This window comes from Seriola aureovittata, chromosome 7 (genome assembly GCF_021018895.1).
Source record: "Seriola aureovittata isolate HTS-2021-v1 ecotype China chromosome 7, ASM2101889v1, whole genome shotgun sequence".
Taxonomy (NCBI): Eukaryota; Metazoa; Chordata; class Actinopteri; order Carangiformes; family Carangidae; genus Seriola; species Seriola aureovittata.
This window is the reverse complement of record NC_079370.1, coordinates 17356386-17374055: the sequence shown is the minus strand read 5'-3', so window position 1 is coordinate 17374055 and position 17670 is coordinate 17356386. Positions and strand designations below refer to the sequence as shown.

Below are 17670 nucleotides of genomic sequence, written 5' to 3'. Positions count from 1 at the left end.
CTTGGCCATTGTGTAAGTACTAATGTACTGACTCTTAATAATTAACATTTCATTCTTCCTTATTTTTATTTGCACGTCTGTTTTGGCAGATACTTTTTTTCCCCGCTGATCTTGTTCTTCTCTGGGTCCATTTTTACACAGTATTTCACTAGGAAGGAAATGATTAAATTTACAAGTAACAGTTGCAGCTGCAGTTGTTCTGGATGATCTGTGTTGTTATTTGCCATTATCATGTTAATCATCTAATACCACAAGTTTCTCTTCATACTGTAAAACTGTCCGACACATTTCCATCTTTAGTTGCATGTTTCACCTAAAGAATCTTGTGCATACAGGTTCATAGATCCTTGAATGTTGTTTTGTTGAATTTGCACAGTGGAGGAAGAAGAAGAGGTCAAGCCTCCACTGTGCATCAACTTTGCAGTCAGTGTTGGAGTTTGTCTTGTTCCAACAATAGTGCAGCAAGCAGTTGAAGAATTGCAGTTTTACAGAGGTTACTTACAGTGAGATAGACTGTTCTACATTGTGTCTGATGTACCTTACCCCCCGTCTTTACAGCTGCGGTCAGGAGGTTCTCAGATCCTTGAAGGTTGTATTGCTGAGATCCCAAACATCTCCAGCCTAGATATCTCTGACAATGGTGAGATGGCAGCTTCCATGCATATTGTAGCATGTATTTAATGAGCTTTTCAAACCTAATTAACTCTAAAGCTGTGGAAACCCAGCTAACAAAAATCAACCTTATTTTCATAATTTCTAACCTATTTCTGTACCCGCAGGCCTGGACTCAGACCTGTCCACTCTGCTGGTGTGGTTGGCCAAGAACCGCTCCATCAGACACCTCTCTCTGGGCAAGAACTTCAACAACATAAAGTCAAAGTAAGAATACAGGGCAGGAGGAGAGGGTGCACACACAGTGGACACGTACAGTATGCGGCTATGAGAGACACCTTAGTGGTTAGTCCTGGGATTGGTTTGGTTGTGGTTTGAACGATTTGGCTTGGTCTGTTGTGGATAACAAAAGACCATGTCATTACATGCCCGTCAGTGGGCCAAAAAAACAGCTAACATCAAACAATAAAATTCAGTAGATTTTCTAGACTTGAGCATTTTTCAAAAGATTGTTCTCTCTCTGTGAGTATCATTTTCATCACGTGGATTCTCTTCAGTTTCTCATCCTGTCTTTGCTCTACGTTATTTAGAAACCTCGCTCCGGTGCTGGACTGTCTGGTTCACATGATTCAAGAGGAGGAGTCGGTGAGTTTTTAATTTCCTTCTACTGTATGTTTTGCTTTGTCAGGAGCTCTAGCCTATTGTTAACAGAGTGCGTCCTCCAAACAGATGCCTCAGGTCCAAATCCTGTATCAGCGAGCATCTAACCGGCTGAAGCAAATTACTGAATCTCCACCAGCTACTCTACAGCTGACCTCCGACCTCCCCAGTGGAGGGTGGTGCGAATAGAATTTACTTGCATTGATCAAATTGATGGAAAACCATGTGCTACACGCAACACTTGGGTATAACTTTTTGTTAAATCTAATCTATGTCATTTAATTAGTTTTAAAGTGGTAGTAAAAGTGAGTTGTGGGTGGGTTATTGCACTACAAAGGGAAACCACCAAAGTATAGTACGCCAGAACTCATGGGATTATGACCCAAGTATTTAAACTAAGTACCATAACTTTTTATTATGCTCATGAAAACCATCTCTGCTCGATCCAGGGTGTCGATCAATATCTAATGGGGTATTATATAGACATTAAAAGATGCTGGGTAAGTGGTCATTTTCTTCCATAGCTTTTTCAGAAAAACCTGAAGCGAAAACAAAGCAATCTCCAGCTTCAAGCCATTTCCCCTCCTTCCCGTCCCTCAATCCATCTCGCTCCTTTTATCTCTCTCTCCATCATGGGAGGTGTAACAAATTTTGCCCCAGTGCCTGCCTCTCTTTGTCTCCCACAGTGCTGGATGTGCTAGATTGATGGTCCTATTGAGCTGCTCTGTGCTGGATTGGTCTCTTGGTGCTTGTAGTCTGTTTTTGTGTGCGTATGTGCGTGTGTGTGTGTGTGTGTGTGTGTGTGTGTGTGTGTGTGTGTGTGTGTGTGTTATTATGTGCATAAGAAGATGGAGCATGTGTATGAGCTGGTTATCTGGCTGTGCAGGTGAACGCTGGAATACAAAGAAAGAAGGAAAGGAGGGAGAAACTTAATGGATGGATGGTGAAAAAAGAGGTTAAAAGTGGTGGGTCAAAGGATGTATAAATGGCAGATAGGGAGGAAATGAAAATGAAGGTGGAAGGAATTGAAGTTTTTTGTAATATGCACAGGACAGCTGATCTCAGAAGGGTTTTTTTCTTAAGAAGTTCAGAGTGCAGAGGTTTGTTTAGAGCAGAGGCCTGGGAGTAGTATCTCTAAGGTGCACAGTGTGTTAAATGAAGGCCTGTAGCGAGACTGTAAGTTTCAAATTTTATTCAGTAGTACACCCTGACCTTTTTTCGCCGTGTGTATCCCGGAAAACATGCATAAACACACATACAGAGTGTGAGAGACACACACACACACACAGCTCCAGGCAGCACATTTACCCTGTTGTGTTTCTGTGTCCAGGCGTGAGTCCAGACAGTTAGACCTGGCATAGCTCTTAACTGCCAGAATATAAACAGATAAACAAAAAACAAACTCTATTCTGTGTTTTATCAGTGAGAAGGTGTCTGCTTCACTAATTCACCAGGATCAGTCTTCATAAATTAATGAAGATCTTAATGAGAATTCACAGAGCGCCTTAAAAGAATAAAACCCCTGGTGGAATAGAGATATCAAAGAGTAATTAACAATGCTGTAGCAGAGTAAAAACCTAAATGAGAACCACATTGTTCTACTTGCAGAAAGGGCTGTGATAAACAAATAACACGGTGCATATTTATTCCATATACAAACTTTATACAAAGCCCAAGAGAAAACATAATGTAATTATCAGCCCATGCTTGTGAATGTTAGCAGCTAGAGAAGAAGATATAGAAGAGGAGAAGAGCATCTGAAGGAAAAATTAACAGAAGAACAACAGCACAGCCCCACTTTTTCCTGCCAGACAGTGATAATAACAATTCTTAAGTGTTTTATATAGAATAATCAGTAGTAGCGTACCATCTTCCCTTTTGCAGAACCAGTGCAGACTGTAGTGGAGAGATAGGATATTATATTGCTGAACACACACTGCAGTACACACGAGTTTCATCACAATATTAAACACAATTCATCATTTTACGGACAGACATTAAATGGGTTAATTTGTCTGTGGTAAAAGGTCACTTTTATTTGCATGTCTTGGGTTACAGTTTCTCATTTTCTTGATTTGATTAAATGAGATGTGCATGCATATCCAGGGTAATAATTTCATGATTTCTAGTGATTGACAGGGGCTGAAAATGTTGTAGCATCAGCCATAGCAATTATTTTTACTCTACGACAGATCTTGCTATCATAGACTTCTCTTCTTCTGCATTTACTGTGACAACCAGATGTTCATTGTGCACTGCTTTTTAAGTTTTTATTCTTGTTTAGCTGTTGACAGTGAGGGAACCCAGTGATAAGGATCTCTTTTCTTCTTTACAGCACTGGAGAAGAATTAGCTACCGTAGCTACTGGTGCATAAACTTGTACCTATTTAAATTTGCATGTTTAATGTCTGCTGTGTGCCCCACATGAACACATGCAGGCAGTAAATAATTCTCTCCGCATCCTCAGACAAGACATAAAAAAAGTAATTTTCTGCCCATATAACCATGTTGATGCTGTTTCTCCACACACTCATCACCACACACATAAACAGATGCCCGCAGTAGTCGACCTCTATAAAACCATCTGAGCTCACAGAGCTTACTATGAGGGTTTCCTGCATTGCTGTGTGCTTTTGCATCTGCAGAATATGACGTCTTCTGTTAATCCACATGGAGTCTCCCATCCAGAATCATATTTAGATCCTGTTACACAGGAAGCCATTCTTTTTATGTGATATCCACTAGATACATGTCCTTAACATTAAGTGATTTTTACAGTTTTATAAAAACAATATGTCGTTATACAGCGAATTAAGCCACTCAACACTATATGAAACAACTAAACCACAGCCAGCTATGGCATTCAAAAGCAGTTTATATGTTACTGCCCAATAATAATAATAGTCAAATAGTATGATATATGATCATGTAACTCAGAGACAGAGCTCATTTTGCATGCAAAATAAGTATTTGTACTTTTAGGAATATAAGTAGCTTTTTCCATTAATGTTCATGTCTTTTTACTTAAGATTCTGAATGCATTATTTTTAAATTGTGGTATTTAACTAAAGTATAAAATCTTAATCCTTCACCTTTGCAATGAAACAGTACTGTAGAGCACATACAAAGTAAAAGGGACATTGGTTTTTCCTTTTTGTTAAGCCAATGTACCTGTATCATCGCTCTAATGTAGAAAAAAGTAAAAGAAAAAAAGCAAGTGACTCAGCAGACAGTGAAATGACTGGCCTGTACAAAGCAGATCATCACAGCAGTCTCCAGCTGTGTAAAGGGCATTCATCACAGAGCAGCTCAAACCTGGTGAACAGACGGACGCTGTTGGGGATTTGTAAACCCTCGTGTCACTCTCACATCACAAAGACATATCCACCTGGTCCAGTGATGAATGTTTCATTTTGCCCCGTGGAGCTTTGAATGATAATGTCACTGACATTTTAGACTCTCTTGCAAGTCCACATGACCCTTTGATAAATGTTTAATTGGGGTTTGCCCTCTTGAATCACAAGCCCCCGCAGGAACATAGAGTTTAAATGCAGTATAATTGCGGTATATAAATATGGAACCTCTAGATTTATAGTTCTGGTAATGACAATATTCTAAAATTGTAGACAGGGAATGAATCCTTAAAGCTTCTGAATATGAAGAAAATATTCTTTTTATAGTTTAAGCTAATTTTAAAAAGCTTCACAGACTTTTGTAATGTCGTGAAAGTTGCTGTGAACTCTGATAGTAATGCCTGACTGCATGCTCCCACTTTCTCTAGAGAAGTGCCAAAGATCACAGGGTGGGTGTAGGACACAGAGTCAGCATTAAGCTAAATAAAGAAGAAAACAAGGCATCCACTTACAGGGAATAAATTCAAGGACACTATTACAGGAAAACAAGCTGGCACTGCTTGAAGGAATATTAATGCTCTCAATGACAAAATGCAATAACAGCTTTTGTTAAAGTTGGCAGTGGTATAAAACAAGAGCCCAGAAAGCTCCTTTCTGAATGCTCACTGGTGAAGCTAAAGCCGAGTAAACACACACAACTGGAGGGATGCTCATCAATTCTGCCACTATTGAAAAGCCTGCAGGTGGCAGATAAACCCTGAGACTGCCCTGCTGTCCTGTAACACTGTCAGTCACACACCAGATATAACACACAGTGTGATTATAATTTGCCTTTTGTTCTCATCATACAAACCCTCAACACTTGATTCTCTTCTTCTCCTCCTGCCCTCCACAGCCCCTCACCTCCTTGTCTCTAGCGGACTCCAAACTAAAGAGCGATCTCACCATCGTTCTCAACGCCCTCGGCAGCAACTCCTCGCTCACCAGACTCGACATCAGCGGGAACGCCATGGGCGACATGGGAGCCAAGATGCTGGCCAAGGCGCTGCAGATCAACTCCAAACTCAGGTGAGTGTGCAGTATGTTCAGCGGTCACGGGGTATGTCACATGGCTGTCAATTATGGTCAATAAAGGTCAGTAAAACAATTAAAATGAGATGAAATGAAATAACTTTAAAACCTTCCTCTCTCTTAGCATTTCTAAGCAGTATACAGACAATAAATGGTAATTGTAGATATTAACACATTTTTGTGTTTCTTCATGTATAGCATTGGTCAACATTAATGACTTCTTCTATTAAATTGTCATTCATTGTCTCTTTATACACCAGCCTGTTAAATTTGTTGGCAAAAACATACATAAATGCTAATGTCTACTTGCAGTATCCAGAGTGTGTTACACACCAATTATCAAATAAAAAAAAAAAAGATAAATAGAGAATTAAAGTAAAGTGTTACCAATAAAATGATATAAACTACAAATTTAATAAAAGGCATGAAATACAGTTTTATATATATTATACAAGTTCTATTATATTGTGTGGTCACAGAATGTAGTGTGAGAATAATGGTACCGCTATTGTGCTGCTATGTGCATTGAAACCCACACACGTCTTTTTTGAGGAATAATTTTGTCGATCACTGTGAAAAAGAACATTGGATTTTTTTGCTTCTGTCACATTGTGTGTGGGTTTTTTGTTTTTTATTGTACAGGACTGTGATCTGGGATAAAAACAACACCAGCCCTCAGGGTCTTCAGGATGTAGCAGCCGCTCTGGAGAAGTAAGCAGCACTGCCTGTATTTATGTGTTCGTGAGTCCATGCATGTGTGTATTTCTACTGTGGATGAAATGTAATAATCCTGCAATATCGTCATCCTAACAGCATACATGCACCGCAGTGGCTCTGGTGTATTACGCTGAAGGGATGAATGTGTGGTTAGCTCAGATGCCATTTGGCCTTGTGCTGGGAAGGGGGAAACCTCAAGGTGTGTTTAGACAGGAAGACAGGATGAGAGGCAGGAAGGCAGAGAGGGGAGAGAGCGACAAACACAGGGAATACTACAACAAAGAGGGAACAGCGCGGGGAAAGATGCTGAGGAAGGGAAAGGAAGAGAAAGCAAGGCAGATTAATGGAGAGAAAAAGTGCGAGTCGAGTGAATAAATCAGATGTTTGTCTACTGCCTCTTCTGTCTGCGGATCTGAATGTGGAATATATTGTGTGTGGTGTGTGAAATGACGTACGTCTAACTAAATTTGATTCTGGGACACATCTGTACATCAGCCTCTCTCATCTCCTGTCTCTGTTTATCATGTTCTCCCAGCAGCACATCTCTCCATTTCCCCTCTGAGTCTTTGTATTGTATTATTGAAATAATTTTATTTTTCTTGCTCCTGATCTCCACTCTGTTTAACAGTGCAATTGTGTGTGTGTGTGTGTGTGTGTGTGTGTGTGTGTGTGTGTGTGTGTGTGTGTGTGTGTGTGTGTGTGTGTGTGGTTTTGTTACCTTCAGTAAATCTACTCCTGTCTCCTGTGTTCGTGTTTCCTAGAAAATCTTTTTTTAAGATATTCAATACTGCAAAACGTTGCTTTCTTCATTTCTCTGTTTTTTATTTCTCCTTTCATTCCTTCCTTTCATTCCAGCTCCTCTATCATGATATGAATATTAATACTGTGTGGTGACCTCTATTTCAAGACCCGTAACCTCTCTAATGGTGCCAGTTCATTGCTCTGTAATAGACCAGTGTGATAGCAGCTGAGGGGTTAGGCCACATTTAATGCTATCTCTGCCTTGTTACCCCCCCCCCCCCCACACACACACACACACACACACACACACACAGTATAAAATCAAGGGTTCGTTTAGTTGTATTTCCTAAACCCCCCAGGTTACTGATTGATATATAATGAATGAGATACGTGGATTGCTGTTTGATTCACCATTTGTTTAATTTTGTACTAATGAGTAAAATTAGAAACTCTGAATTGTTTGATTTTACCATGTGTGTTCAAATGCATCACTTCCCTCTGTCTGTACATCACTAAACCTGTGTGTCTCTTTCCCTTCCTCAATAATGTGAACTAACTGTGGAATAATGTCCTCCGGCTGCGTGTCTGTTAGGAACTTCACCATTCGTTTCATGCCCATCCCCATCATCGATGCCTCCCAGGCTCTGAAGGCCAGCCCTGAGAAAACAGAGGACGCCTTGCTGAAGGTATATGGAGAAATCCCACTGATTCCTCCATCACCTCTGTCTGATACGTTTCTGTTTTCATAGTGTTTAAAACATACTCTGTATAAACGCAGAAAAACAGTGGCTACAACTTTCAATCAAATTGAATAAATTTACTTTGTACCATTTCAATTATTATCACTTTGGTTTATTGTCTTGACAGTGTTTATGTGTGTGTCTGTTTCCTAGATTGAGAATTACCTCTACAGGAACCATGAGACCAGAAAATACCTACAGGAACAGGCGTATCGGCTACAGCAGGGCATCGTGACCACAACCACACAACAGGTGTGTACACAAACTGAGACAACGCACACATATTTATTACTGACTCCATATGCACTGGAATCTGTATATTTTTGACCAAACTGAAGACGTACTTGTATAATGTACATTCAGCTCTGCCAAATACAGTAAATAGGACAGTTGATATCTAAATTCTAAATGGCACTTTAACTTTCTTTGTAAAGGTCAGAACTGGGAAAGAGGTTTCACAGCTGGAGACATTTTTGTTCTGTCTTTTTGCCCAGTATGTTTTTTTGGTTTTTGAGAGAGAACTTTTACATTTTTACTTGTGCTCTCATCTTCCACCTTGGTAATATCTGTTCAATACTTTTTTAATCTGTGCAGACAAAACTAAACCAAAAAATACCTCACCTCTAAGTTATCATGTAGCAAATGCTCTTAATCAGTTTTCCTCCACAGTGCCATAGTGATAACAGTGAATGGCTAGAGAACTGAAAATAGCTACTAGTTGCTGTTAAATGTCAAATTAGTATTGAACTAATATAACATTGAATCCTTGTGTAACTGTGTCCCCAATGATACTAAACTGAGTCAGGAAACCCAGTAAAGCCACTGGGTCTGTGACATATCACACACAAACTTTCCTGTCTTGTTGTTTTTGTCTTCCAGATGATTGACAGGATTTGTGTGAAGGTGCAGGACCACCTGAACTCTCTGAGGAACTCAGAGACAGACACCATCTTGGAGGACGTCAGGTCAGCAGAGAACCTCATCAAAGATGCCAGAAACTCAAAAACGGTGAGGAGACACAGGTTTTTCCACGAGTCTTAGAGGTGTATGTGAACTCACACTTTTCATCAACAAGCTCATTTGACTATGAAGCATTTTGTTTTTCTCCTTAGTCTAATATTATCTCCATGTCCTCCTCTGTCTAACCCCCAGCTGCTCCCTAAACTCTACCACCTTGGATCAGCATCCAGAGAGGAGGTGAACAGCTCGTCAGTGGGACCCATCCAGGAGAAACTGGAGTCTATGGCTGGGGAGGTGACAACTGTCATGGACCAACAACTGCAGGTAGGGTTATGTCATAAGTAATGTTTTATTTTTGTACCTGTAAGGAAGTAAAGAAGGCGTCAAAGCCCTTACAGCAGATATGCAACAGATATTATCATATATAAATGCATATATGTATTTGTGATTTACATGGTTTGTTTAAGAGAGTCAAATCTGGTAAATGGATGCCACCTAGAGACACTGAAAGTTAACCACCACACAATCTAAGAAAAAGACTTTAATTAATTCACTTCACTCTTTCCAGACTCTGTTGGAGTCCATGGTAAACACAGCAGAGTCTCTGTGTCCCCATGTGATGAAGAAAAGTAATCTTCGTCCAGAGCTGATGAAGGCCAGCTCAGCCAAGGTGGTTGTACCCAAGAGCTTTGTCACCAAAACCCTCCTGGAGCAGTCTGGGGTGGATATTATCAACAAGATCAGGTGTGTGTTGCATAGCACTGTTATGTTTAGGTCTGTTGTGAACGTCTCTTGTACGTCCTCTCTTCAGTCTTGCTTTGCCCTCTGACCATCACTCACTTTCTCTCTGTGTCAGTGAGGTGAAGCTGAGTCTAGCCTCCTTCCTGTCTGACCGCATTGTTGATGAGATTTTGGAGGCTCTCTCCACTTCACAACACGCTCTGGTAAGATTACAATCACCACAGCTCTCAAATGCTTTATTGATTCATTCACAATGGCTCTTTAATTTCAGGCCTAAATTTTCTGTAACATATTTTCTGCCACATTCAGGCTCATATTCTTTGACAATTCAGAAATTGCAATGACTTTCTTTTCACGCATTAAATAATTATGTTATTTATGCATTGAACTAACACACAGGCCAATGCAGCCGTTTTTAAGTGTTGTCACTTTCTTTAGCTGCACTTTTTTTTTCTCCAGTCAGACTCATTGAAATAAAGCATTAATAAGTTTTAAAGCATAAATCTGACCTCACCTTTCCTCTCTTCTGTTTTTCCATCATTGGTTTTCTCTTTCTCCCTCATTTCCTCCTGGCCTTTCCAACTCCCCGCTTCTCATCCAATCTTACCAATTTTTTTCTCTCTGTTCACCCTCTTCCTTCATCACCTCTCCTCCCCGGTTCCTGTCTTCGCTCTCATCCTCTCAGGCAGACCATCTGGTACGTCGAGGTCGCCCCTTGGTGCAGCAGGAGTCTGTGGATCTGGACGTCCCCGAGGAGAAGATTCCTAAACGGGCATCGACTGAAATATTGGAAGCTGAGAGGCTGGAGGATCTGGAGACATGCATGGTAGGTTAGAGTAAGTTTTAAGTGACCATGATTTTTATTTGTGTAGAATCAACACAGGTTGTCTTAATAAGCCTGTAAATGAGTGTGGGTTTGAAGTGTGGTTCTGTTTTATAATTCATAAACTAGTTGTGCTTTGTATGTGCCTGGATTTACATTAAAATACAAAATGTTGATTCTGTCTTGCCACCGAGATTAATGGCCAAGTTAAAGTTGGTTGTATTACACAAAGACTACCAATTGTACCTGTCTTGATATTTCCCTCTGCTGGGCAAAATAGACAACTCTAAATCTATGAAAAGGAAAAAAGGATTGATTTTGATATTCATGTCATGAACTGTCTTGATGTACTGTATACATGCCTAAATCTAACAGGACCAAAGTTTTATGTTTCTTGAAATTCAATTTTATGGATTATGTAATAGAAGAATAAAAATAGGAAATCATTTATGTAGGATTTTTTTTTTCTCCCAGACTAAAAAGATTGAAACTAAGGCAGAGTGAAACCTATTTACTTTACCTATTTACACCTTCACCTATCTCTGTTCAAGTTTATTAAACCTTTGTGAACATTGTATAGGTCTTGAGATGAAGGATGGTTCTAGTTGACCATGTAGATACTTTTGTTGGCAGCAGGAAGGGAATACCAGTGTGATCGATCATTCGACAGAAAAGAGTTGTAAATGCAGGCTGCAGTCGACAACAAGCTGCATGCTCGTCTGTGTGTGCGTCTGTATGTCTGCTCTCTTACTAAATACACCTGCTCTCCCTGCTCATCTTTTATCCCTCTCTCCTGCCTACCTCTGCTTTGTGCTGCAAAAAGGCTACATTTAGTGGTCACAGCTGTCATGGCTCTTTCATTGTGCCTTTTTGTCTTCGGCCTTACTGTGTGTTGTCTTTCTTTCTCTCCAATCTTCTTTTCCTCTTTTCTTCCTTCTCTTTCTACCTTTGCTCCATGGAGACTTTGTGCTGCACCAGTGTAAGTAATCTTGGACTGTCCCTCTACACTCTCCTTTCTATCTTGAAGTCTTACTATTCTTTTCCTTTTCTGTCTCTCCTCACTGTGCCTGCCTGCTATTCAGTCCTGTGCTTTGCTGTAGCACAGAGCCTCCTGTATTTTTGGATATTTGATTTCTTCAGCTTAAAAAATAGAGTAGAAAAAAACAGCTTGAGTACAGTAGGATGCATATACTTATTTGTCTACCACTTCCTCACACTGTTGAATGCTGATAATAGAAACGTTCTATATTTTTAATGTATTCAGCCGTATTGCACTGCTCCTCTCCGCTCAATGCACCATGTCTGTCATCACCACCCTGTTAATGCACAATATAATATGCAACATGTGTTCGGTGCTACTGTGTAAATATCTACTCATGTATGAAGACAGTGGAATTAGCTGTATGCTCCTTCATAAGCCCAGCAGCTGCCCGAATTCTTTCACTTTATATTTTAGGGCAAATAATGAGGGAAACATTAAGTTAATTTACTAGTGTGCCTTGTTAACCTTGTTTAAGTTCCTCTCTAGATAAAGATGTCTGTGCTGTTACTGTACCATTTACTATTATTAAGTGGCCACCACAGTGTCGGTGAACTTTTATTTTGTAATTATTGACCAGCTATCAGTATAGTTTTTCTTTAACCAAAGAATATGGTAGTGAATTCTGGAGAGTTTTATAGAGAAATTATTTGATAACCAGTATAGTTTGTTACGAAAAGACTTTGGCTTACGTAGATCTGCTTGATTAAATGACGTTTAAACTAACAGTCTGTAACCAACTATATGTTTATATTTAAACTCCCTAATGGTAATCCAGGGTCAAACAGTTGCAGACGTAGTTGTACTTGTCTATAATGTTTTTGTTACTAACTTTTTCTCCTCTTGTATGTGGCTTATCAAACCTTCAATACTTGTTCAGTTGTCAATTGTAGAAATGATATATAGTACATAGTAATCAGTTTTTGTTCAAAGTTGCCACAAATGTCAATTTATTTGTTTCTCTCTTCAGATGACTCCTAAATCCAAGAGGAAAAGCATCCACAGCAGAATGCTTCGACCAGTGTCTCGTGCCTTTGGTAAGCAGTTTTTTTAGTTTATATTTTATAGGACATTGTGTCATATATGAATCAAGTAGTGTGTAATCTTTCTGCTTCATACTGAAAAGCTTACTTGATGGCAAGTTTCAATCATCCTGTATGTGGTCTTTCAAATAATTCCTCAACATTGATGCAACTTAGGCGAGATAAGAGTACATCTAGTGTATTAGTATATCTAATATTCAACATATATCTAATTACAAACCTATAGAGATGGAGTTTGACCTGGACAAGGCCCTGGAGGACGTGCCAATCCATGTGGAGGACACTTCAACTTCATCTCAAACTCCGCCCACTCCATCTCAGGTCCTGCCCAAACTGGAGCAACGTCCGCCAGGAACGATGGTGGAGCTGCCGTCTGAGGAGGAAAAAAAGCTGCAGCACTTCACCAAACTACGACCCCGGAGAAACAAAAAAACACACTCCAGCAAAGTCCCTGTGAGTAAAGCTGTGCTGGAAAACAAACTGAAAACTGACTTCTTTGCAAGATGAAATTAAACCGCAAAGATGAATAGTTCTTCTATGAATTGATTATATGCAGTTAGTTCTTTCAAAATGGATAGCTGCACTAAAGAACTAAAAATCCATATCATGATTTTGTGTGTCAAGTCTAAAACATGAGTAGACCAAGTACCCACTCACGCTTGGAAACAGTAGATCGATTGTTTGTCAGATGGTCCAGACATGGTGTCAGATTCTTCAACCTCCTCTTTCAGCAAATCAACAGTGCTCCATCTCAGGATGGGGAGCAGAACGGCCTCATGGGAAGGGTGGATGAGGGTGTAGATGAGTTCTTCTCTAAAAAAGTCACCAAGATGGATTCCAAGTAAGGACTTTGCTGTATTTGTATTTTCCTCATTAAGGACAGTAGTGTATTTGATTCTTTTCCAGTAGATGTGTATTAACCTGTGCTTGTTTCTAATGTTTGTTGTAATCATCTCTTAAGTTTCATATACAATAAACATGTTAAATCTTCTTCTGTTTTCTCTTTCTGTTGCTTTGTCTGCCTTTCTGTCATTCTCTTTTCAGACGCTCCCTGAAGAGTTCAGAGTCTCAAGATGGAGAGAAAAAAAAGAGCAAAGGAGGATTCCTCAACCTCATCAAACGATCCTCCAAATCTGACAAATCAGATAAATCTGACAAATCAGATAAGTCAGAGAAAAACCAGGCGACCCCTCTGTCCTCATCCTCAGCCTCTGTAGGTTCAACGACAACTTCCACCATCCCTGAGGAGCCCTCCTCACCTAAGGTGGCAGTGAAGAGCCCAGCACCTGAGTCAAAGTCAAGGTATGGATGAACAAAAGTGAGATCATTTTTCTGTTTTAGAACAATAGAGTATCTGCATGTCTGAATGTACCAGTCTACCCCAGTTTCACCAATAAGTTCTGTCTCCACTGTAGAGACGCCTCCAGCCGCTCACAGCCCACAGACTACAGCAGCAGCTCAGACCGATCAGAAGAGCTGAGGACGCCGGACTCCATAGATGAGCCATGGGAGGGTTCAGACGGCAGGGGCAGTCCACAGGGAGGGAGGCGGTACCCGGGAGTGCAGATGATGGGCAGCGGCCTCCTGGCAGAGATGAAGGCCAAGCAGGAGAGGAGAGCACACAAGGTGAGGCGGTGCGATTTAAACAGTACCAGGGAAGAAGGGAAAGATGGGAGACATGTGGCAAAGGTTGTGCTGACTCCCAGCATTTGAGTAAACAGTGGCAGCAACTAATATTTATTTCTATTATCAATTAATCTGATGATTTTGTCAAACATGCCTATCACAACTTTAAAGTCTTTAAATGTCTTGTTTGGTCCGACAAAAAGTCCAAATGCCAAAAAGAGAATATTTGGCATTGTTTCGCTATTTTTGATGAAATATGACTTAAACAATTAAATTATCAAAAATGTTTGCTGATTATATGTCAATGTCAATCAACTAATCAATGAATTGACTTCTTGTTTCATTTGCATTTTTTTTTTTTTTTTTTTTTTTTTACAAAGAAAGCTTCACCATTCAATATTTAAGTTATGCAAAAGGAGTTGAGAAAAAATCTCAAATCAAGGTCCACTTATTCGTTTTTTCGGGGGAATATAATACGGCCATTTGTGTCAACATGGATGAGAAGTTGTAGAGAGAATCAAAAAGTTTAGTGGCTGGACTCAAATATAGACTTTAACTGTAAAAATGGTGTTTTGGAAATGCCATTTTATGATAGTTGTATGTCAGTACTGAGACGAGCAGTGAGGCACAGAAAAGATGCTTGTTTAAATTAGGACACATTAGACTTTGTTTTGGGGGCAAATCGCTGTAGGTGTTCAGTCTCCACTTGTCAGGACTGTTTTGTTCAACGCTCACTAACAGTGGATTCTAGCAGCGAGAACATGTAAAATAAGAAATATTGACAGACACACACACACAAACACACACACACACAGGCATGCACAGATGCTGAGGCTGGTGTATATCTTCAGGCTAGTCACTGTGACTGTCAACATGTTGACATACAAACACCAACAGCCCTGATTTTCTGCCAGATGACAAAGTGAGAGGAGGAGGAGGAGGAGGGAGAGAGGGGGAAAAGTGGAAAAAGATGGAAGCATGAACAGTAAATGGACAGAATGAAGACAAGAAAGAGGACTGAGATGCAAATTCTCTGTCATGATTCACTGTAGGATTTAAATTGTCACTGGAATATTTCACCTACTTTAAATTCCCAGATTCACAAAGATGCCTTGAACTAAAAAAAGGCCTCAGCTCTTCCTTTGCTCTCTTTCCTACATTCACTAGTTAATTTCCTCAAAAGCAAATGGAAAATTACAGAGAATGTTGTTTGAAATAAACCACAGTGTGATTCAGCAGAATTATTACAACATACTAACATATTCTCAGTTTGTGTTAGTGCTTCAGCATTTAAAATGTGAGTTGGTGTTGGCACCTGTAAATGTATGTGTGTTCACTGGATGTATAATTGGCACCTAACTAGTCACTGAACTGTAAACTGTATGTGTGCCTGTGTGTGCACTAAGAGGTTTATGGTGTTTGCAGCATTAGGGTTTTTTCTGACCTTGTATCAGTGGCACTAAAGCTTCTCCTGCCATCTGCTTGTTCTGGCTGGCTTCCAGGTGTGTGTGTGTGTGTGTGTGTGTGTGTGTGTGTGTGTGTGTGTGTGTGTGTGCGTGTGTGTGTGCGTGCGTGTGTGCGTGCGTGTGTGTGTGCGTGTGTGTCTTTGTGTGTGCAGGTAAAATGAAGAGCTTTTCAGGAGGCAGGTCATCAATACAAAGCTTTGGGTGTGTGAGCTGTATCATTTGCATTTTGTAACACAAAGGCGCCCCCTTCTGTTAAAATGCTGCTTAACAGCGTTACATGTACATTCAGTATCACAGCACTGGACTACAATAAGAGCTTGACAGAAAAAAATAAATATAAATGACTGAAAAGGTTTATGGTATATGGCCTTAGTATTATGTAGTGTTTGTATAATGGGTAGTTGTACATACTAGGTTTCCTTTGGTAATAAAAATGGGTAATCCAGTATTCTGACTTTTCTTTCAGTCTTCCAGCCCCGATAGACCTGACAGCAATGCAACAGGTGAGATGTTAATTGAATTTATTTTTGTAATTTTCATTTATTCACTTTACATTTAACGAGAGTAGACGTTTAAGATTAAATTAACTTGAAAATTAAATTCAACATGAGGCTAAGTGTTAATGGGTTAGATTAAGTGATTAAAAATGTAATGTAATCTGATTAATTGCATGCATTGTGATCTGAATCTAAATTAATCGCATATTAATATTTGCCATGAGAAGCATTTAAAAATATTTCAGTTCAAATGGATTTTGATTTAAAAACTTTAAAGATCAACATCTGTTATTTCCTGTACATTGAGAACATTTTGTACATCTGCAGTAAAGGCCATAACAATCAAAATGATGAAAACAAGTCAGTAAGTTTCTCACTGTATCCTTGTAATGACTGTAATGTGTCTTATTTTAGATACCAAAAAAACTAAACTAAAACATAAACCAACAGTAATATATGGTGCAGGTTAAGATACAAGGCACAATTTTCATTTCATAGAACATACACAGAGTCTCAGGCCACAATTGTAACCTAACAATAAGCTAACAGTCCCTTTGACCTCAATACTGTTTCACCAGTATCTTATATGCCACCACAGATCAACAGTGTAACATATACTGCAATTTCTAATTCGGGGCGTAACATTTTCATTTCACTGAACATATAGATCCTCTAAAACAGTCAGCAGTCAACAATAACAGTCCCATTGACCTCAGTTCCTTTTATTTCTCCAATATATTGTATGACAAAATAAATCACACCAAGAAAAAATCTCTGTGGCAACATAGACCTTAACAGTTTGATTTATCATCATGTAGTGTAACTCAACAGTAACAGACCCTTCAGCCTCACAGTGCCTCTTACTTCTCCTTCAGCCAGTCACTGAGACAAACAAAAGTTCATGGCTGCCCTCTTCTGTTGAACTACATTGGCTTCAAGCGAGAAAAGTTTCTCATAAGGGACAGAGGTGGCAGTAGTGGCCAGATATTTACAAGCCAGGGCAGACATCTGTAGATAAGCCACTGCATGAGTTGATCACTGCAGTGCGCAATCTCCCATGCTGATGCTGGGCTCTCTTTTATAAAAGCTCAGAGCCCTGTTAGGCCTCATTTCATCATCTGAATCTGTGTCTGAAGCCAACAGTGAGAGGCTTCTCTTCTTCTTTCCTGGCTCCTCTGAGGGCTCTGCAGGGTTTTTCTCTTGCAGCAGTGCCTCAAGGCCGGTCCACACCTCTTTGCTCTCTCCTATTGGTAGAGACTTTAAGTCCGTGGATGGAGTGCTGAATCCATCTTGAGCCATCCATTATTGATGTTTGCTTGCCGTTCGGATATATATCCTTCTTAAAGGCGGTCTTGAACCTCTCCGTGTAGGATGGGTCCTCATCTGAGACCTCCATGGTGTGGCATAAATGGCAGAGCAGGCAACACCACAGAGCATGAGACATAAGTGTCACCTCCAAGGAGCTTAGTCACATGTCTACAGTGGACAATGAGAGATGCATACAAGAAACCAAAAGGAAAAGAAGTTATATGCACTCATTTCATTTCAGCTCAGTGAGTCTCTACTTTGTTTTGCTGTCAT

The 17670-nt window shown here is 39.9% G+C and overlaps 1 protein-coding gene across 10 annotated transcripts in view; it reads left to right on the top strand.

Moving 5' to 3' along the window:
- Nucleotides 1-17670, top strand: part of LOC130172873 (F-actin-uncapping protein LRRC16A-like) — a 91956-nt gene that overhangs the window by 55913 nt on the left and 18373 nt on the right. For 5 of the 10 annotated variants that reach the window (XM_056381824.1, XM_056381828.1, XM_056381825.1 and 2 more), the window contains 20 exons: nt 1-12; nt 559-640; nt 780-879; nt 1203-1257; nt 5521-5693; nt 6339-6407; nt 7747-7840; nt 8048-8146; nt 8774-8902; nt 9047-9178; nt 9423-9598; nt 9711-9798; nt 10281-10421; nt 11380-11397; nt 12428-12494; nt 12727-12953; nt 13232-13341; nt 13545-13802; nt 13916-14126; nt 16059-16095. In XM_056381824.1, the coding sequence (XP_056237799.1) occupies nt 1-12; nt 559-640; nt 780-879; nt 1203-1257; nt 5521-5693; nt 6339-6407; nt 7747-7840; nt 8048-8146; nt 8774-8902; nt 9047-9178; nt 9423-9598; nt 9711-9798; nt 10281-10421; nt 11380-11397; nt 12428-12494; nt 12727-12953; nt 13232-13341; nt 13545-13802; nt 13916-14126; nt 16059-16095 (2278 nt within the window). The remainder of the gene's footprint in view (nt 13-558; nt 641-779; nt 880-1202; nt 1258-5520; nt 5694-6338; nt 6408-7746; nt 7841-8047; nt 8147-8773; nt 8903-9046; nt 9179-9422; nt 9599-9710; nt 9799-10280; nt 10422-11379; nt 11398-12427; nt 12495-12726; nt 12954-13231; nt 13342-13544; nt 13803-13915; nt 14127-16058; nt 16096-17670) is intronic. The other 5 variants (XM_056381830.1, XM_056381829.1, XM_056381832.1 and 2 more) reach the window with 3 other exon arrangements.